The sequence below is a fragment of the Fusarium mangiferae genome (assembly GCF_900044065.1).
Source record: "Fusarium mangiferae strain MRC7560 genome assembly, contig: FMAN_scaffold013, whole genome shotgun sequence".
In the NCBI taxonomy this organism is placed as follows: domain Eukaryota; kingdom Fungi; phylum Ascomycota; class Sordariomycetes; order Hypocreales; family Nectriaceae; genus Fusarium; species Fusarium mangiferae.
In genome coordinates this window covers 341,939-355,377 of record NW_024573933.1, presented here as the reverse complement: position 1 = coordinate 355,377, position 13,439 = coordinate 341,939, and the positions used below count along the sequence as shown (strand labels likewise).

The following is a 13,439-nucleotide window of genomic DNA, read 5'->3' as shown; positions in this document are numbered from 1 at the left end:
ACTCCGTACAGTGTGAATATTTCAATAGGCTGGTTACTGGTCCAGACTTCACGGGCAAAGAATAGATCCATATTCTTTTCATATTCACTCAGAACTTCTAGAACGTAATTTGTCGTCGTAACGTATGAACCGCTTCCTTTTGGCATTCATAAGTTGCCCCGCCTTTAGGCTAGATTTAATCACGTGGGCTGCTGCTGGGCCGCCTTGCTTTGGTGCGGCTGAGCTACCTCTCATTTTCCAAATCTCCTGATTACCAAAAAGCTCAGCCGTGTCAACATGTCTCTCCACGCTACAGAAGTTCGACAAGACAATGGAGAGCCCTCTTGTGGCGACTTTCGGCCTTTCGCTATCGAAACAATCGAAAGCATTAGCGAAATCGCAAACTCCATACAACTAAGCTGCAGCGGCAACAACAAATTCTGCAGCTCCTTGAGCAGTGTCCTCTGGAGTATTAAGTTGTCTTTACAACCCTTACCTCAGTCTCATGACGAGGGAAAGAAGAAGGTTGCGAGTCTCTTGAATAATCTTGAAAGGCTCTGTAGCGTATGTATAATATTTACTTTGACTCTGACAGGTTCAAGGCCTGCGAAATACCTTTCTATCCCGCCTCCTAAGTTTCAAAACTGACTTGAGCCTTATATTCTCAATTATGCATTATACTGACCGTCCAAACCAGTGGCCTCGTCCCTTCTCAAAGAGAAGTACTGAAATCGGCACGAAGCGTTGGCCAACCCTCAATGCTCTTCAACATTCGTCTCATACGAATAATGCAACCGAATGCATTCGAAGTTTTGCCTCCACAAATGACAGTGCCACAGCTGCAAGTCGAGTTCAACTGCTGAAGAGGTTCAAGAAGTTCTCTGGTAAGAGTATGAAAGAAAATATGACAGAGGCTCTGAAATCACGTCCAAGCGAAGCGCTTTCTTCTGCCAACCAGCTAAAGGTGCAACAAGTGAGCTGCGAGCTGGATGACGACATTAGGTGTCTACACCGTACGCTTCTTCAGTACCGATCGTGCGAGCAAGAAGGCTCTCAACAAAGTATCGCAGCTCATATCCGATTGAATGGTTACAGAAGCCTAGTCACCGACGACACCACGGCTGAATTCGGTGTCCTTTTCTTTGACCATCCACATATAGGAGAATGCCATTGGCAAGATGTATGTATTCAGATATGGCAGCCACGGCCTTCAAAAGCGCCCAAGGTGTAGGTCTAGCACCTTATTCATATGTATTCGAAACCTCTTGCTAATAGCACTACAGGCAATTTACGCGTGAAGACAGTGAGCAGCAAATGTTATGCCAGCCTCGTACAAGTTACACGCCTATCACCTGTGAAAGCTTTTGTAAGCATATCAGTGGCCGTAGTCAAGCGCAGCTTCTTCTCTCAGTTCAGAATGGGGAGCTCCTCATGCGAAATTATCGAGACATAAGTCGGAATTGGATCACAAGCCAACAGGCAGTTCCCTTAGCAGACCTTCTCGACGAACCAAAGGCTAAATTCACTGAAAAGATGAAGGCTGTGTTGGCATTGCTGCTGGCCAAGGCAACGGCACAATTCTACGACTCGGATTTCATAGGCCAAGGCTTCACAAAGGACAACATCCAATTTCTTTTTGAGGAGCGAGATAGGATTGAGGGGGTATACGTCAATGAGCCGATGCTGCTTCTTCGAGTCAATGAGGACGATACAGATAAATCGGAGACTCAGGATGATATCATGCCAATGGCAATGATACATGATATGCCCAAGATTCTTGCTCTTGGCCTATTGCTCCTCGAACTGGAGACAAGAACTTCCATGAAAAGTTATCGGGACGACCCAGACTTATGTCCACCCGGCGCAATAAACATCAATACTGACTATAAGATTGCTGGAAAGCTACTTGATCCTAATCATCCAGCCTACATCCTTCCAGAAATGGCTCCCCTGTCCCCGTTCAGGACAGTTCTCCCAACATGTATCAAAACTGGAGAGCTTGCGAGGAGAATGCGCGAGAATCTCAGCGCCCAGAAACGGACGAATGTTGATGTGTCTAACGCGATGCGATCTGTTATCTACAGCGAGATTGTTGTCCCGTTAGAGAAATGGGTCAGTAGTTATCAAAACCCGGACACAGTCAACGTTCTATATAAATTACTACAAAGGCGGTTTGCAGCTACGCCACGAGTCATCGAGACTTCGCGACAGGTTCTGTCTAGACCAGAAGTCAAAACGTTCGCTGTCAGCGGCATTAATAACGAAGCTAGGTATCTCTACGAATATGATGTTGGTATTACTGATCAAATACTAAATGACTATAGGAAACGCCAACTCTCACAAGAATGGTTCGAAAACTACGACAGACTCAAGGATACCCTTCAACCAGAAGACTTTGAGACCGGACCGGGATGTCAGCGAGTAAAGATCGCCATCTTAGACACCGGCATTCGCTTAGATGACCATGACCACTACCGTAAATTTGGAATCATAGCGGAGTACAAAGACTACGTAAACAATAACAGCAGTAACCCAGATGATGAGACAGGCCACGGCTCTGCTGCTGCTTCTCTTTTAATTCGAACCTTCCCGAATGCAAGTCTATATCTCGCGAGGGTCCTCAAGACAAACAATCCGACACGCTCAGAGGTCCAGAATGTCGTGGATGCAATCGACTGGGCTACAAAGCATGAAGTGGACATCATCACCATGGCTCTTGGGTTCAAGGAATACCAACCAGAAATTGCCAAAGCAATTGCTAGGGCTCGCTCAAAGCAAATTCTTATCTTCTCAGCTGCATCCAACTCACAAAACATGCAGAGGATTTACTTCCCTGCTAAGGACCATTACCAAGTCTTCGGTATCTTCTCAACCAATGCTGGCAACCGAGAGTCCAGAGACTTGAACCCTTCTCCTGATGAGAGGCAGCATAGTTTCGCAATCTTCGGTGAAGGCGTCGAGATCGCGGAGGACAAGCCTTTACTCAGTGGATCCTCGTACTCTACATCTATTGCAGCGGGTCTGGCGGGCATGCTGCTGGACTTTTCGCGGCAGGAGACAGATAAAGAAGATGTCCCTGACATCTCCCGCTTGAGAGACATGGAGGTAATGACGCGAATATTTTTAGAGATGGCCAGGGAAAGTAGTGATGGGAGATATAAGTGCATTCGACCTTGGGATCTCTTAAAGAGTGGGAAGGATATTCATCGGGCGAAGCAGCGTGAATGGATCCGCGGAACTATCGAAAGACTATTAGACAAGATTTAGCAGTCATTCTTAGTCCAGGTATCATAGTTTTGATCTATATAGCAGATAACCTCAATCAGCAACTGACCTCCTCAAAAGAACGTATGAGGATCGCAAATTACAGTCCCTGGACAGAAAGCTATCATTCAACTGGGTGGTAATGTCGGAGCCGAGAATTGTCAGCTGACGAATAAATACGAGGCCACGTAGGCCGGATAAGATCTTGTGTGCACAGGTACCCGTCCGGGTATAGATAGCCAATAATTTGCTGATGCTGAATGATCAGATCCAGAGCGATTTGGTATACATAGCGAGCTCTAATTGGACGCCTTGTAATACCCCGCCGCTGTTGCCTAAACAGCGCCATTTTCAAGTGCAAACTTACTTATCTATAGTCTTGGTTGACAACAGCTCGGTTTCATTCTGACAAGCAAGCATAATGAATAAATGTTGGTTTGTTCTTGAGCAATCTTTCTTTGCCCCGCCTGAGTACGCCATAGTCACCAAGGCGGGAGGCAAAGCTGAGGGTGACCTACGGCTTGGGGATGTTGTACCCAGCCCTAGGGACCTGTATCCCATCTTGACCAAGGGCCCTCTTCCCCTCTTTGGCCCCGATATGCGCATTTCATCCAGCCAGTTTTGTGGCTTCTCGTGGCACAACATAAAGGAACGAGAGGGTGGTGCAACAGTCGCAGGCGGAGCTCCAATCGCAAATGCGGTTGGGGCTACGGTAAATGCGGAAGTCGAGACAGAGTTTAGACGCACTATGGAGAACTGGGTTGACTATGAGACGATGGACATAGAGATCGTGCAGCCGTCGACTGCATACATCAAAGCAGTGCTGAAGAAGGAGGACGTTCAGAACCACATCGATCAGCAGAAGATGCCTTTTATAGATCGGTGGAGCGTTTACGTGGTTACGGGGCTCATGATCGGCAGAGCTAGTGGAACAGTTGGTAATTCTATATCAAGCTCAAAGGGCTTTGGAGGTGGTCCGGAGGTGTAAGAGTTTGAAAAGACTTGGGATATTTACATGCTAATGACTTGTAGGGACATTCCTGGCATCGCGAATGCAAAGGTTACTGCCTCCGTCAATAGTAGCAATGAGACTACCAAGTCCGTTCAAGTTCAAGGAGATCGAATTTGGGCGGTTCGATTTGCTAAGGTCCATAAGGGCCTCATGCGATCTAGATGGATGCAGACCGAGGAAACTGTTGGAGCTGCTCTTGGTTGGAAACCACAGGATGAGGAGGAGGTTCAAGATGTGTTGCAGCACGAGGAGATAACAAGTTTCGAAATCACTCAAGTCGCGACTGAGCGCCATGGTCAAATTATCTTTGTCACTGGAGCAGAAGGTCAAGAGGAGCAAAGATGATTGGTAGGATTGTTTCTTTATCTTGAATACCTAATCCTAAGAGACCTATCGCACATATCTTCCATAGTCGTTTCAGCAACATGTTTCGAACAGAATTCTACTGTCATTTCACAAACTTCTCTCTCGTCTCTATTCTCAAGGCAGGTGTTATGTGGAACTAATAATCTTATACTATCAGCTACTGAGGCCGCGATAAGATTTTCCCATTATCAACATCCTATCCACGACCCTATCCTGTTATCTCGCAAGCACCGTTAGGCTCCTGCCCAGGAGTAAGTTTAAGCCAGCTAAGGCCCTTCTTTCTGAAACAGATGAGCTATTCTACTACTTTAAATCCTGAATATCCAAGCTCTAAAGACGGACACACGACTTGAAAGTTGCATTCGCCTTGCCAGATAAGTCCAAGGTAATGTAAGAATAAACACTTAAACATCCGCGATACTTCTTCAATGATTTATCATCCGCGTTTAGATAACGCCGACCCAGAACAAGAAACAGTTTTCTCTTACCTAACAAATATATAGGCTAGGCGTATCAGCAGGCACAATTTGGGTTCTCATCTCAGCCACTATAACGCAACACAAATCCCAAAAACTTTCATTTTGGCCTCTCTTATAGCAGCAGGTATCTTCACACTAGTTCTTAAAGATATATTTCAGCCTTCCTGGCTGCTAACTTACGACTCTTATATTAGCATATCAAAACTGAAAGTGAGCACTCCATTCTCTCTGCGCCTAATCTTGCGTCTGACTGAGAGACCAAGTTAACAAGACCATGAAGATGGAATGTACTCCAACGACTTGATGTTATTCCCATAAAGCCTCTCTTTTTATTTAATGACCTTAAAGCCAGGATCATTACAGAAAAGTCTAAGTGGCTTTCTAGCTCAACCGAAGTTTTTATTCGATGCGTGGAAAATGAAGGTCGGTTAATCTCAAGCTGGAAGTATTACACTTTTTGGTCAAAAGGTTGAGATCTGCCTGATACCAGCTCTTTTCACTATCCCAGAAGCAGGCAGTTACAATGGAATTGGGAATGTTCCAGGTCTTTTTAGGGCAAACTACAGTAAGACTTTGACCGAAGCATCAGACAAAGATACGGACGGAATCGCTGATTCTTGTGAAAAAGGCAATTATATTCCTATATGTACAAGATTAGAAAGTAACTCCTCCTTACCTTGCCTGTTAATGCTGTGAGAATGCCTTCCTGAAATACGTGCATTCACATACCACATAGAGCATCGACCCGAAGAATCTCTAACTCCATGAACGCAATAGCATCAGTGTGTATTAAATTATTCAATCAAAAATACAAATGCATAGGAGTCAGAACAACAGACACATCGATTAGCCGGGATCTGTATGCCTTCGTGCCGATTGCCGGTTCTTAGCCTTGGCTTGCTCTATAACTTAATTTTCAGTGGAGTTCCAGTGGAGTTTTAGTCCAAAACTCTGATCGATTAGACTGGGTCAAGTGACGACATCTTGGCTTTCGTCACGAAGCCAAGAAACAAAAATCAAGGAAGATAATGGTTAGCTATAAAATAAATAAATGCAAATGCCCACAGCATCTCAGATCTGATCGCGCGACTATACAAAAACTATCGCGATCAAAATGTCGCGACCAAGTGAACCCCCATACGACGCAGGGGACGGCTATGCACGCAACATGAATGGCCACCCCGTAGACATCGAATCCGGATCTTCAGCACGCGACAGAGCATTTCCCAAAAATGCACCTCGACCTCTACACCTAAAAGATCGCGTCGTCAGAATAACATGGAGTTGGTTCCCCTGCACAATGTCAACAGGCGGTCTCGCCAATCTCCTCAACGAACAGCCCTACACATTCACCGGCCTCAAAACCGTCGGCAAAATATTCTTCATCCTCAACATCATCCTCTTTTTAACCTTCACAGCCCTCATCATCGCGCGCTTCGTCATGAAACCCCGCGCCTTCTCAACGAGTCTTCACCATCCGTCTGAGTCCTTCTTCTTCGGTGCTTTCTGGGTCTCCATTGCGTTGATCCTGACGGGCGCGCAGTCGTACGGTGGTCCGGAGACGGGACCATGGTTTACGACTGCTATGAGGGTGGTCTTCTGGATTTACTATGCTTGTGAGATGGTGGTGGCGGTGACGCAGTATCATATTATCTTTGAGACGGAGAGGCTTGATATTTCCGAGGCGTTGCCGGGATGGATATTGCCTGCGTATCCGTTTTTGGTAACGGGGATGTTGGCGGCCAAGGTGGCGGGGAGTCAACCGCAGTGGAGTGCGGTGCAGATTATAGTTGCGGGTTTGATGGGCCAGGGACTTGGATGGATGCTTGCGCTGTTCATTTATGCTGTTTACTTGTCGAGGCTGATTCAGCACAAGTTGCCAGATGCGTCCAAGAGGCCTGGCATGTTCATCGCTGTTGGACCAACAGGTAACGTCGCCCCAATCACTATCCCCAACTTCATGCTAATTCTTACAGCCTTTACGTGCGGTGGCCTGATTGCACTTGGCACACAAGCCAAGTCCGCTCTTCCAGATGACTTCCTCAGCACCCCCAGCATCCCCGCCGGCGAACTCTGGTCAGGCATGTCAGTAGCCGCAGGGCTCTTCATCTGGCTCATGGCGATCTGGTTCTCAGCCCTGTCCGCGATATCAGTCCTCCGCGCCGCTCGAAGAATGGAGTTTAGTTTGTCCTGGTGGGCACTTGTTTTCCCCAACGTCGGTCTTGCTCTTGCGAGTATCAACGTCGGAAACACGCTTTCATCAAGAGGTATCAAGATTTTTGCATCTACTTTGACGGTTGTACTGGTTATTGTGTGGTTTATCTGTGCGGCTTTCCATATTCGCGCCATTATTAGGAGGGATTTGCTTGCTGTTGGGAAGGATCTAGATGTTGAGCATGTCAATAAACAGCATGATATAAAGGCTGAGAAGCAAAGAGATTAGCCAACTCGAGCGGATAGCATTTTTATACCATTCAATATTATCGATCTTGGTTTCTAAAAGCACCTAGAGGATGGAAACAATCGCGGCTGACCTATTTTCTACCACTATGCATCAAGTCAGACTCTCATATGCTAATCCGACCTCCACCAGAAAGGAGATGCTGGAAAACCACCGCACATTACTCTATACTAGGGTTTGGCGTTGTCACCAGTCGTCATTTCGTTCAATAAGGCAGTCCTTGCGCTTAGACAGCACTATCATCTGAGCCATAATTACATACAATCATGGTAAGTTCCAAGGCCACTACAAAGCTAGTTGTTCAAACCTCTCCGACTCTCACTCGTTCGAACCATATAGACTAGAAATTGTCCGCGAAATCTAATGATTCCTGTCCTTAAAAAGGATCTCAAAGTCCGGTTCAGGAGAGCACTATCGATGGTCAGCATCAAACCTAAGCATCAGCTCAAGCGTTCAGACCTACCAATACTTCAAACTCGATATTCTTAGGTCGACTCACTCCATCGGGCAGCTTGATATCATAGTTCATCAACAGTTCCGCCATGATGAGCTTGATGTTAATGGCGCTAAGATATCTCCCCGGGCACGCATGTCGTCCAAAGCCCCAGGACAGATCATCCGTCCCGCTGCTGGAATACATGTACTTCTTTTCCTTGCCAGGGACTTTGCGCCATTTATGAAAGCGCAAACCATCAAACTCCTCTGGGTTCTCATATAACTCGGGATCTTTGTGGATGGAGCAAGTGTTGATTTCTAGTTTGGTGCCTTTGGGGACGAATGTGCCGTCTGGGAGTTTCATGTCTGCGATGGCTGCGCGTTGGAAGGTAGCTATAGCCTGTTAGCGCCTCGTGAAGTTTGCAATTCTTTTCAGTGGACATACTGAGATCGGGTGAATTAAAGCGCTGACTCTCTTTGAGAAAACTGTCAAGCTTATCCATAGCCACTGTTGAGTCTTTGGTGAAGTTCCCATTATGATTTCGAGGCACGGACTCAACTTCCTCCCGAAGAATAGGGATATACTCCGGATGCGCCACGAGATCATAAATAGCCTGTGTCGTCGACGAAAACGTTGTAACAGTCCCAACAGCAATCAAAGTCATCTGATGCAACAACTGTAGCTCAACATCGTCCGCAATATGCTCGTTCCTCCCATTACTCAAATGATCCAGCATAGTAGGCGGATCCTCAAGGTTCCCTCCTTTGCCTTGCCTCTCACGCATAGAAGCCATGACACGCTTGCGGCCTTTGAGCCATTGGTCTTTGATGGCTGCGCGCTCGGGGATGAATCTGTACACGAGAGGTCGGAGCCAGGGGTGCCATTGTTTGAGAGCGCGGATGCAGTCGAAGCAGGCTAGGACGTAGCCGGTGGATGCTTCGAGCCATTTTTCGTCGAGGCTGGCGGCTGTGCCTTGGAAGACGCGAGCGTTGTTGGTGGCGATGAGGCGGAGGACTCTGTCGTGGACTTTGACGGGAGTCCAGTCTTGTCGCTAGTCAGTGGAGCCTCAGCTTAGTTGATTACGAGACTAACCTTTGTATTTTCCGATAATTCTTGGCATGTTCTTTTGAACCATGCGATGCAAGAGTGGTGTGAAGGCGGCTAGGGTCATTAGCCTAACTGGCATACGAAGCAACCCGCAGGGACGATACTCACAGAGGGATGCGGTCAAATTAGCCTTGATAGCGTGGATTACGTATTCTGCTGGACCGCCAAAATGCGTATACTCGATTTGCATATCCTTGTATAGTCAGTAAATATCGAACAGAATGCTTGGGAAGGGCAGGCGAACATTATCAATTGAGACTTTGAAGCTGAGCGCAGGATGGCTTTTTAGTTCATCGAGGAAGCTAGGTGGAATCACAAGTTTGACTCCTTTCAATCTGTCAGTGAGTTTAATCGATTAGTATCATCGCGCGTCTTACCATCCTGCGTATCAAGACCAAAGACCTCATTTTTGAACTAGACCGTTAGCATTTCGCCTTGTGCACGACAGTTGTTGCCATACCCTTGCATATCCTTTCGCCATAACAGCTCGAGGATTGAAGCAATACTCCAGAGCTCTGTGTCGCGCACTTTTGATCTCGTCTTGAAGGAGTATCTTGACTTTGGGTGTTCCGCTCAAGAATCTCAAAGCGACCAGCAAGATAGAAGTGACAACTATGGCTCCAGCAGCGACGATACTTGTGCATGGCGTTTGGCTACAGATTATCTCCATCGATTGTTGGAAGGGAAGTTTGGTACTCATGTTGGAACTGCTTGCCATGGCATAAGATGATTAGACTGGCCGACTCAGTGGACTTGACAGAAATCATTATGGCATAAGTAAGATCCTTATATGTCAATTGATTCTTACATCTTCATGTGAATCCAACATTTGTTTGCTACGCTAGAGATTGTTCCTGTTGAGGTCACAGCGCTAGACATTGTTCTTTTTGGTGGCTGAGTTTGCCGACCACCAACAAGCCAAATTAAGCTCACTAAGTCTCCGATTGTTCTGACTTGTGCTTTAATTCCGACTCTATAAGTGGGCATAGCCGATTTAGTCATCATCACCTCGGCATTCGGACTCAGCGAACTCATTCGTTTTTGTCGCGAGCTTTTCTTGGTGGGAGGCGTGTTTGGCGCCGCAGTCGTGGCTTCTAAGACAGAACGTCGGATATCCATTAGCTCACACTTATTTATTTTAAAAATCATGATGTCTGTTTGTTAATGCAATGATCAGGTGGAAGCCAGCAATTCGTGTGCTATTTGATATGTATATTTTATTTACACATTCCTTTAAAAATGTATAACATTTATTTAACTACAGTTAGAGGAGAATTTACATATTCAAGGCAATTTTAGCTTGCGATGAAGGTCGCGCTTGACTTCACTGGGAAGTTTCAGAGCAGTCTTAGTAAGAAGTATCTTTATGGTTGAAAATATCCTCGGACTGGAAGTATAGAATCTATAGACAAGGGTTTTCGAGTGTAAAATACCTCGTCAGTTCGGTACTTCCTTATTGGAAGCTGAAATAGAGTTGATAGCGCATCTGATAGAGTCAGAGAGATGCCACCTTCAGCTCAGAGAATGGCTTCATTTGGAACATATGTTCTGCGCCACCACCACTAAGTCCCACCGTCTTCTCGCCACGCGCCGTCATCAACCTGGCGTAGTCTTTAAGCGCCTCAGCGCCAAAAGAGGCACGGGTAATAACGCTGCACAGATCTGCTGCTTCTTGGAACGCGGAGTTGGCACCGACACCTCCAACAGGGGTCATGGGATGTGCTGCATCGCCCAGCAAAGTCACTACCGCACAGTCAGGGCTCTTTCCCAGTCCATCCCATTCCCTCTTGAATGTCTCTGGCGAGGATGTGAAGAATGCAAGCGTCGACGATGCAGATGGCTCCTGTTTCAGCAGCAATGACCGAACGGTTGGATGCCAGCTCTTGGTCATCTCCAGTGTCGTTTCTACAGACTGGGCGGCATCGAGGCCGTGGAGATCTTCTGCTTTGATTCCCAGCAGGGTTCGGTTGATACATAGCACCCAGTACAGGTAGTCATCTGGCACCCTGTACTTGTTCCTTTCGTCAAAGCTTAGGTCTTGTGGAAACGCCATTGCATCAGTGAAGAGCTTGAGCCCAGGCTTGCTGCTATCTCCAGCAAGACATATTCCTCCGAAGAATTCGTTAGCCATCGAAGCTCGAGTTTCGGGCTTGGTGAATGTCTTTCCATAGATCGCTCCGCACTCGGTGTCCAAGACAGTGTAATTCGGCATCAGCTGCCGACGAATCTGTGATCTGGCACCGTCGGCGCCGACCAGGATGGCTCCTGTTTCCTTGGTGCCATCTGTAAACGTCACCTCGACACCATCACTGGTGATGCGATAGCTTTTGAACCTCTTTCCAAAGCTGATACCATCTTCTAGCCCCTCCATGAGCACATTTCGAAGAACAACACGATCAGCGTTAAAATACTTCCCCTCCGGCATCGGAGGTGGACCGCGTCGCTCACCAGACGGTGTTGGTTTCTGACCGGTGACAGCATCGAGACCGCTCATGGCTGGGTTGGCGAAGGCACAGGTATCTTCGTAGGCCTTCCAGAGATTGTCTGGGAGCAGTTTGTGGAGTGCACCCACGCCGTCGGGGTTGATGCGAATGCGATAACCTTGGGGACGGAAGTCTGCGGATGAATCACGCTCAAAGATGTGGAATGGAACAGGTGGACTCGCGTGTTTGAGCCCCTGAGCGAGAGCGAGTCCTCCAAGTCCTCCTCCGACGATCAAGATTCTGTTGTGGCAAGTGAATAACATCTTGGTGGAAAAAACGAATAGTGAGTTTGTAGTTTCCAGCGAACAAGTGGTGAAAGGAAACTCTAGTGAGATATTGCTAAGTTGAATCCCTATGGAATTTCTTTCCAGTCTTTATGTATCTTTAAATAAGAAGCCTCCTACTATAACTTCGCCATTTAGTCAATTTCGTATCATCCGGCTGGAATATTCGGAACTTTCTGCTTTCCGATTTAACTACCCTGGAGCTAACACCGGAGAATTGTGCGAGCCGAACGAACGCTCTGTCCAATCAAAGAGCTGGCGACTTTCACCTTACCTGACTGAGCCAAGGTTCGTTGATTAGTTTGAGACTTTACTGTTCATGGTAAGGTTATTTCCTGTCGTCATGCTTGGACTACCTAACAGGTAGCATACGAGACACGAAGCATCTATTTGTACAAGATGGCAAACCCAGAACTCTGCCATTTCTTATGCACCTACATGAGACAATCATCCCAATGGTTCAAGTGAACTGGTCGATGTTATTAGCTCCATAAAAGACTCGTGCGAATCACTTGTGTTGCTCAAGTTTCATTTCTAAATACAATGACGGCCTTTTGGCATACGCTGACCTCGTCTGACGGGGTATACCTTGCTTCTCTAAACTTGCTTTATTTTATCTTTCCAAGCATCGTTACATATAGTAGTTGTCGTTTTAATTTTATAAATCTATATTGACTTATGGTTCAACATTGCTGGGGCCAGATCAATGACGTAGTCCGTCGCTACAGAGACGACTCTAAGGCTAATAGTGACGTGGTTGACTCGACTTAAATACTCATGACTTTTACCGTCACAAAACCAAACTCAACACCTCCTCATGAACTGTTCGTAATCCAAACAACTCAAACCATCCAAATCAATCATCATGTCTCTTCGCATCTCCCAGTCTCTCCGCCGCGCAGCCATGCGCCCCAATCCATCGACCCTCCTCAGATCTCCGATCATAGCCCAGCGCTTCCAAAGCACCCAGCAGAACAAAGACCTGCCCATCCTCTACTCCGCCCACGCCAAAGTCGTCGGCGCCCGCAAGGGCCACGTCGAGGCAGAGTCTCTTAATGTCGACCTCACCATGTCCAAAGCCCTAGGCGGCCCCGGCGACGCAGGCAAGACTAATCCGGAGGAGATGTTCGCCGCTGGCTACGGCGCGTGTTTTCAGTCTGCCATGAATGCCGTGGCTGCCAAGGATGGCATTACCATGCCCACTGCGCCCGAGGACAGTATTGTCGAGACGACGGTACATCTTGTTGGTGATATGAAGAAGCTCGATATGCAGCTTCGCGTGGATATGAAGATTATGGTTAGAGGATTGGAGAAGGAGAAGATAGAGTCTATTGTTGAGAAGACGAAGAAGATTTGTCCGTACAGTAGGGCCATTGAAGGCAATGTCTGGACAGAGTGCACGGTTGTCAAGCTGGATTAATTGAGGATAGGGCATTATATACAAGTCAATTTTAACTTGTCTCTTTTGGATTGAGCTGACTGGGCAAACGTATTAAGTTGTATGTTTACCTAGACTCGCAATTACTTGAGTTAAGCAATTCAATGAGACTGCTACCTTCCGGATGTTG

At 47.0% G+C, this 13,439-nt stretch overlaps 6 protein-coding genes across 6 annotated transcripts; 4 read left to right on the top strand and 2 right to left on the bottom strand.

The window, feature by feature from the left end:
• Positions 1 to 276: 276 nt before the first annotated feature.
• Positions 277 to 3,246, top strand: FMAN_00120 (uncharacterized protein; the record flags this gene model as incomplete). The annotated part of the gene is made up of 3 exons (XM_041821931.1): positions 277 to 543; positions 677 to 1,206; positions 1,263 to 3,246. The coding sequence occupies 3 exons, from the start codon at positions 277 to 279 to the stop codon at positions 3,244 to 3,246; spliced, it is 2,781 nt and encodes a 926-aa protein (XP_041687663.1).
• Positions 3,247 to 3,664: 418 nt separating this feature from the next.
• On the top strand, positions 3,665 to 4,600 carry FMAN_00119 (uncharacterized protein; the record flags this gene model as incomplete). The annotated part of the gene is made up of 2 exons (XM_041821930.1): positions 3,665 to 4,227; positions 4,276 to 4,600. 2 exons carry the CDS (start codon positions 3,665 to 3,667, stop codon positions 4,598 to 4,600), a joined length of 888 nt encoding a protein of 295 aa, XP_041687662.1.
• A 1,614-nt stretch (positions 4,601 to 6,214) lies between these two features.
• Positions 6,215 to 7,543, top strand: FMAN_00118 (uncharacterized protein; the record flags this gene model as incomplete). Its single annotated transcript, XM_041821929.1, has 2 exons — positions 6,215 to 7,028; positions 7,077 to 7,543. The coding sequence occupies 2 exons, from the start codon at positions 6,215 to 6,217 to the stop codon at positions 7,541 to 7,543; spliced, it is 1,281 nt and encodes a 426-aa protein (XP_041687661.1).
• Positions 7,544 to 7,921: 378 nt separating this feature from the next.
• On the bottom strand, positions 7,922 to 10,223 carry FMAN_00117 (uncharacterized protein; the record flags this gene model as incomplete). Its single annotated transcript, XM_041821928.1, has 8 exons — positions 7,922 to 7,972; positions 8,025 to 8,389; positions 8,442 to 9,041; positions 9,090 to 9,297; positions 9,349 to 9,431; positions 9,482 to 9,518; positions 9,565 to 9,811; positions 9,913 to 10,223. The coding sequence occupies 8 exons, from the start codon at positions 10,221 to 10,223 to the stop codon at positions 7,922 to 7,924; spliced, it is 1,902 nt and encodes a 633-aa protein (XP_041687660.1).
• Positions 10,224 to 10,599: 376 nt separating this feature from the next.
• Positions 10,600 to 11,850, bottom strand: FMAN_16202 (uncharacterized protein; the record flags this gene model as incomplete). The annotated part of the gene is made up of 1 exon (XM_041821927.1): positions 10,600 to 11,850. One exon carries the CDS (start codon positions 11,848 to 11,850, stop codon positions 10,600 to 10,602), a length of 1,251 nt encoding a protein of 416 aa, XP_041687659.1.
• An 886-nt stretch (positions 11,851 to 12,736) lies between these two features.
• On the top strand, positions 12,737 to 13,291 carry FMAN_00116 (putative organic hydroperoxide resistance protein; the record flags this gene model as incomplete). The annotated part of the gene is made up of 1 exon (XM_041821926.1): positions 12,737 to 13,291. One exon carries the CDS (start codon positions 12,737 to 12,739, stop codon positions 13,289 to 13,291), a length of 555 nt encoding a protein of 184 aa, XP_041687658.1.
• Between the last annotated feature and the right edge of the window lie 148 nt (positions 13,292 to 13,439).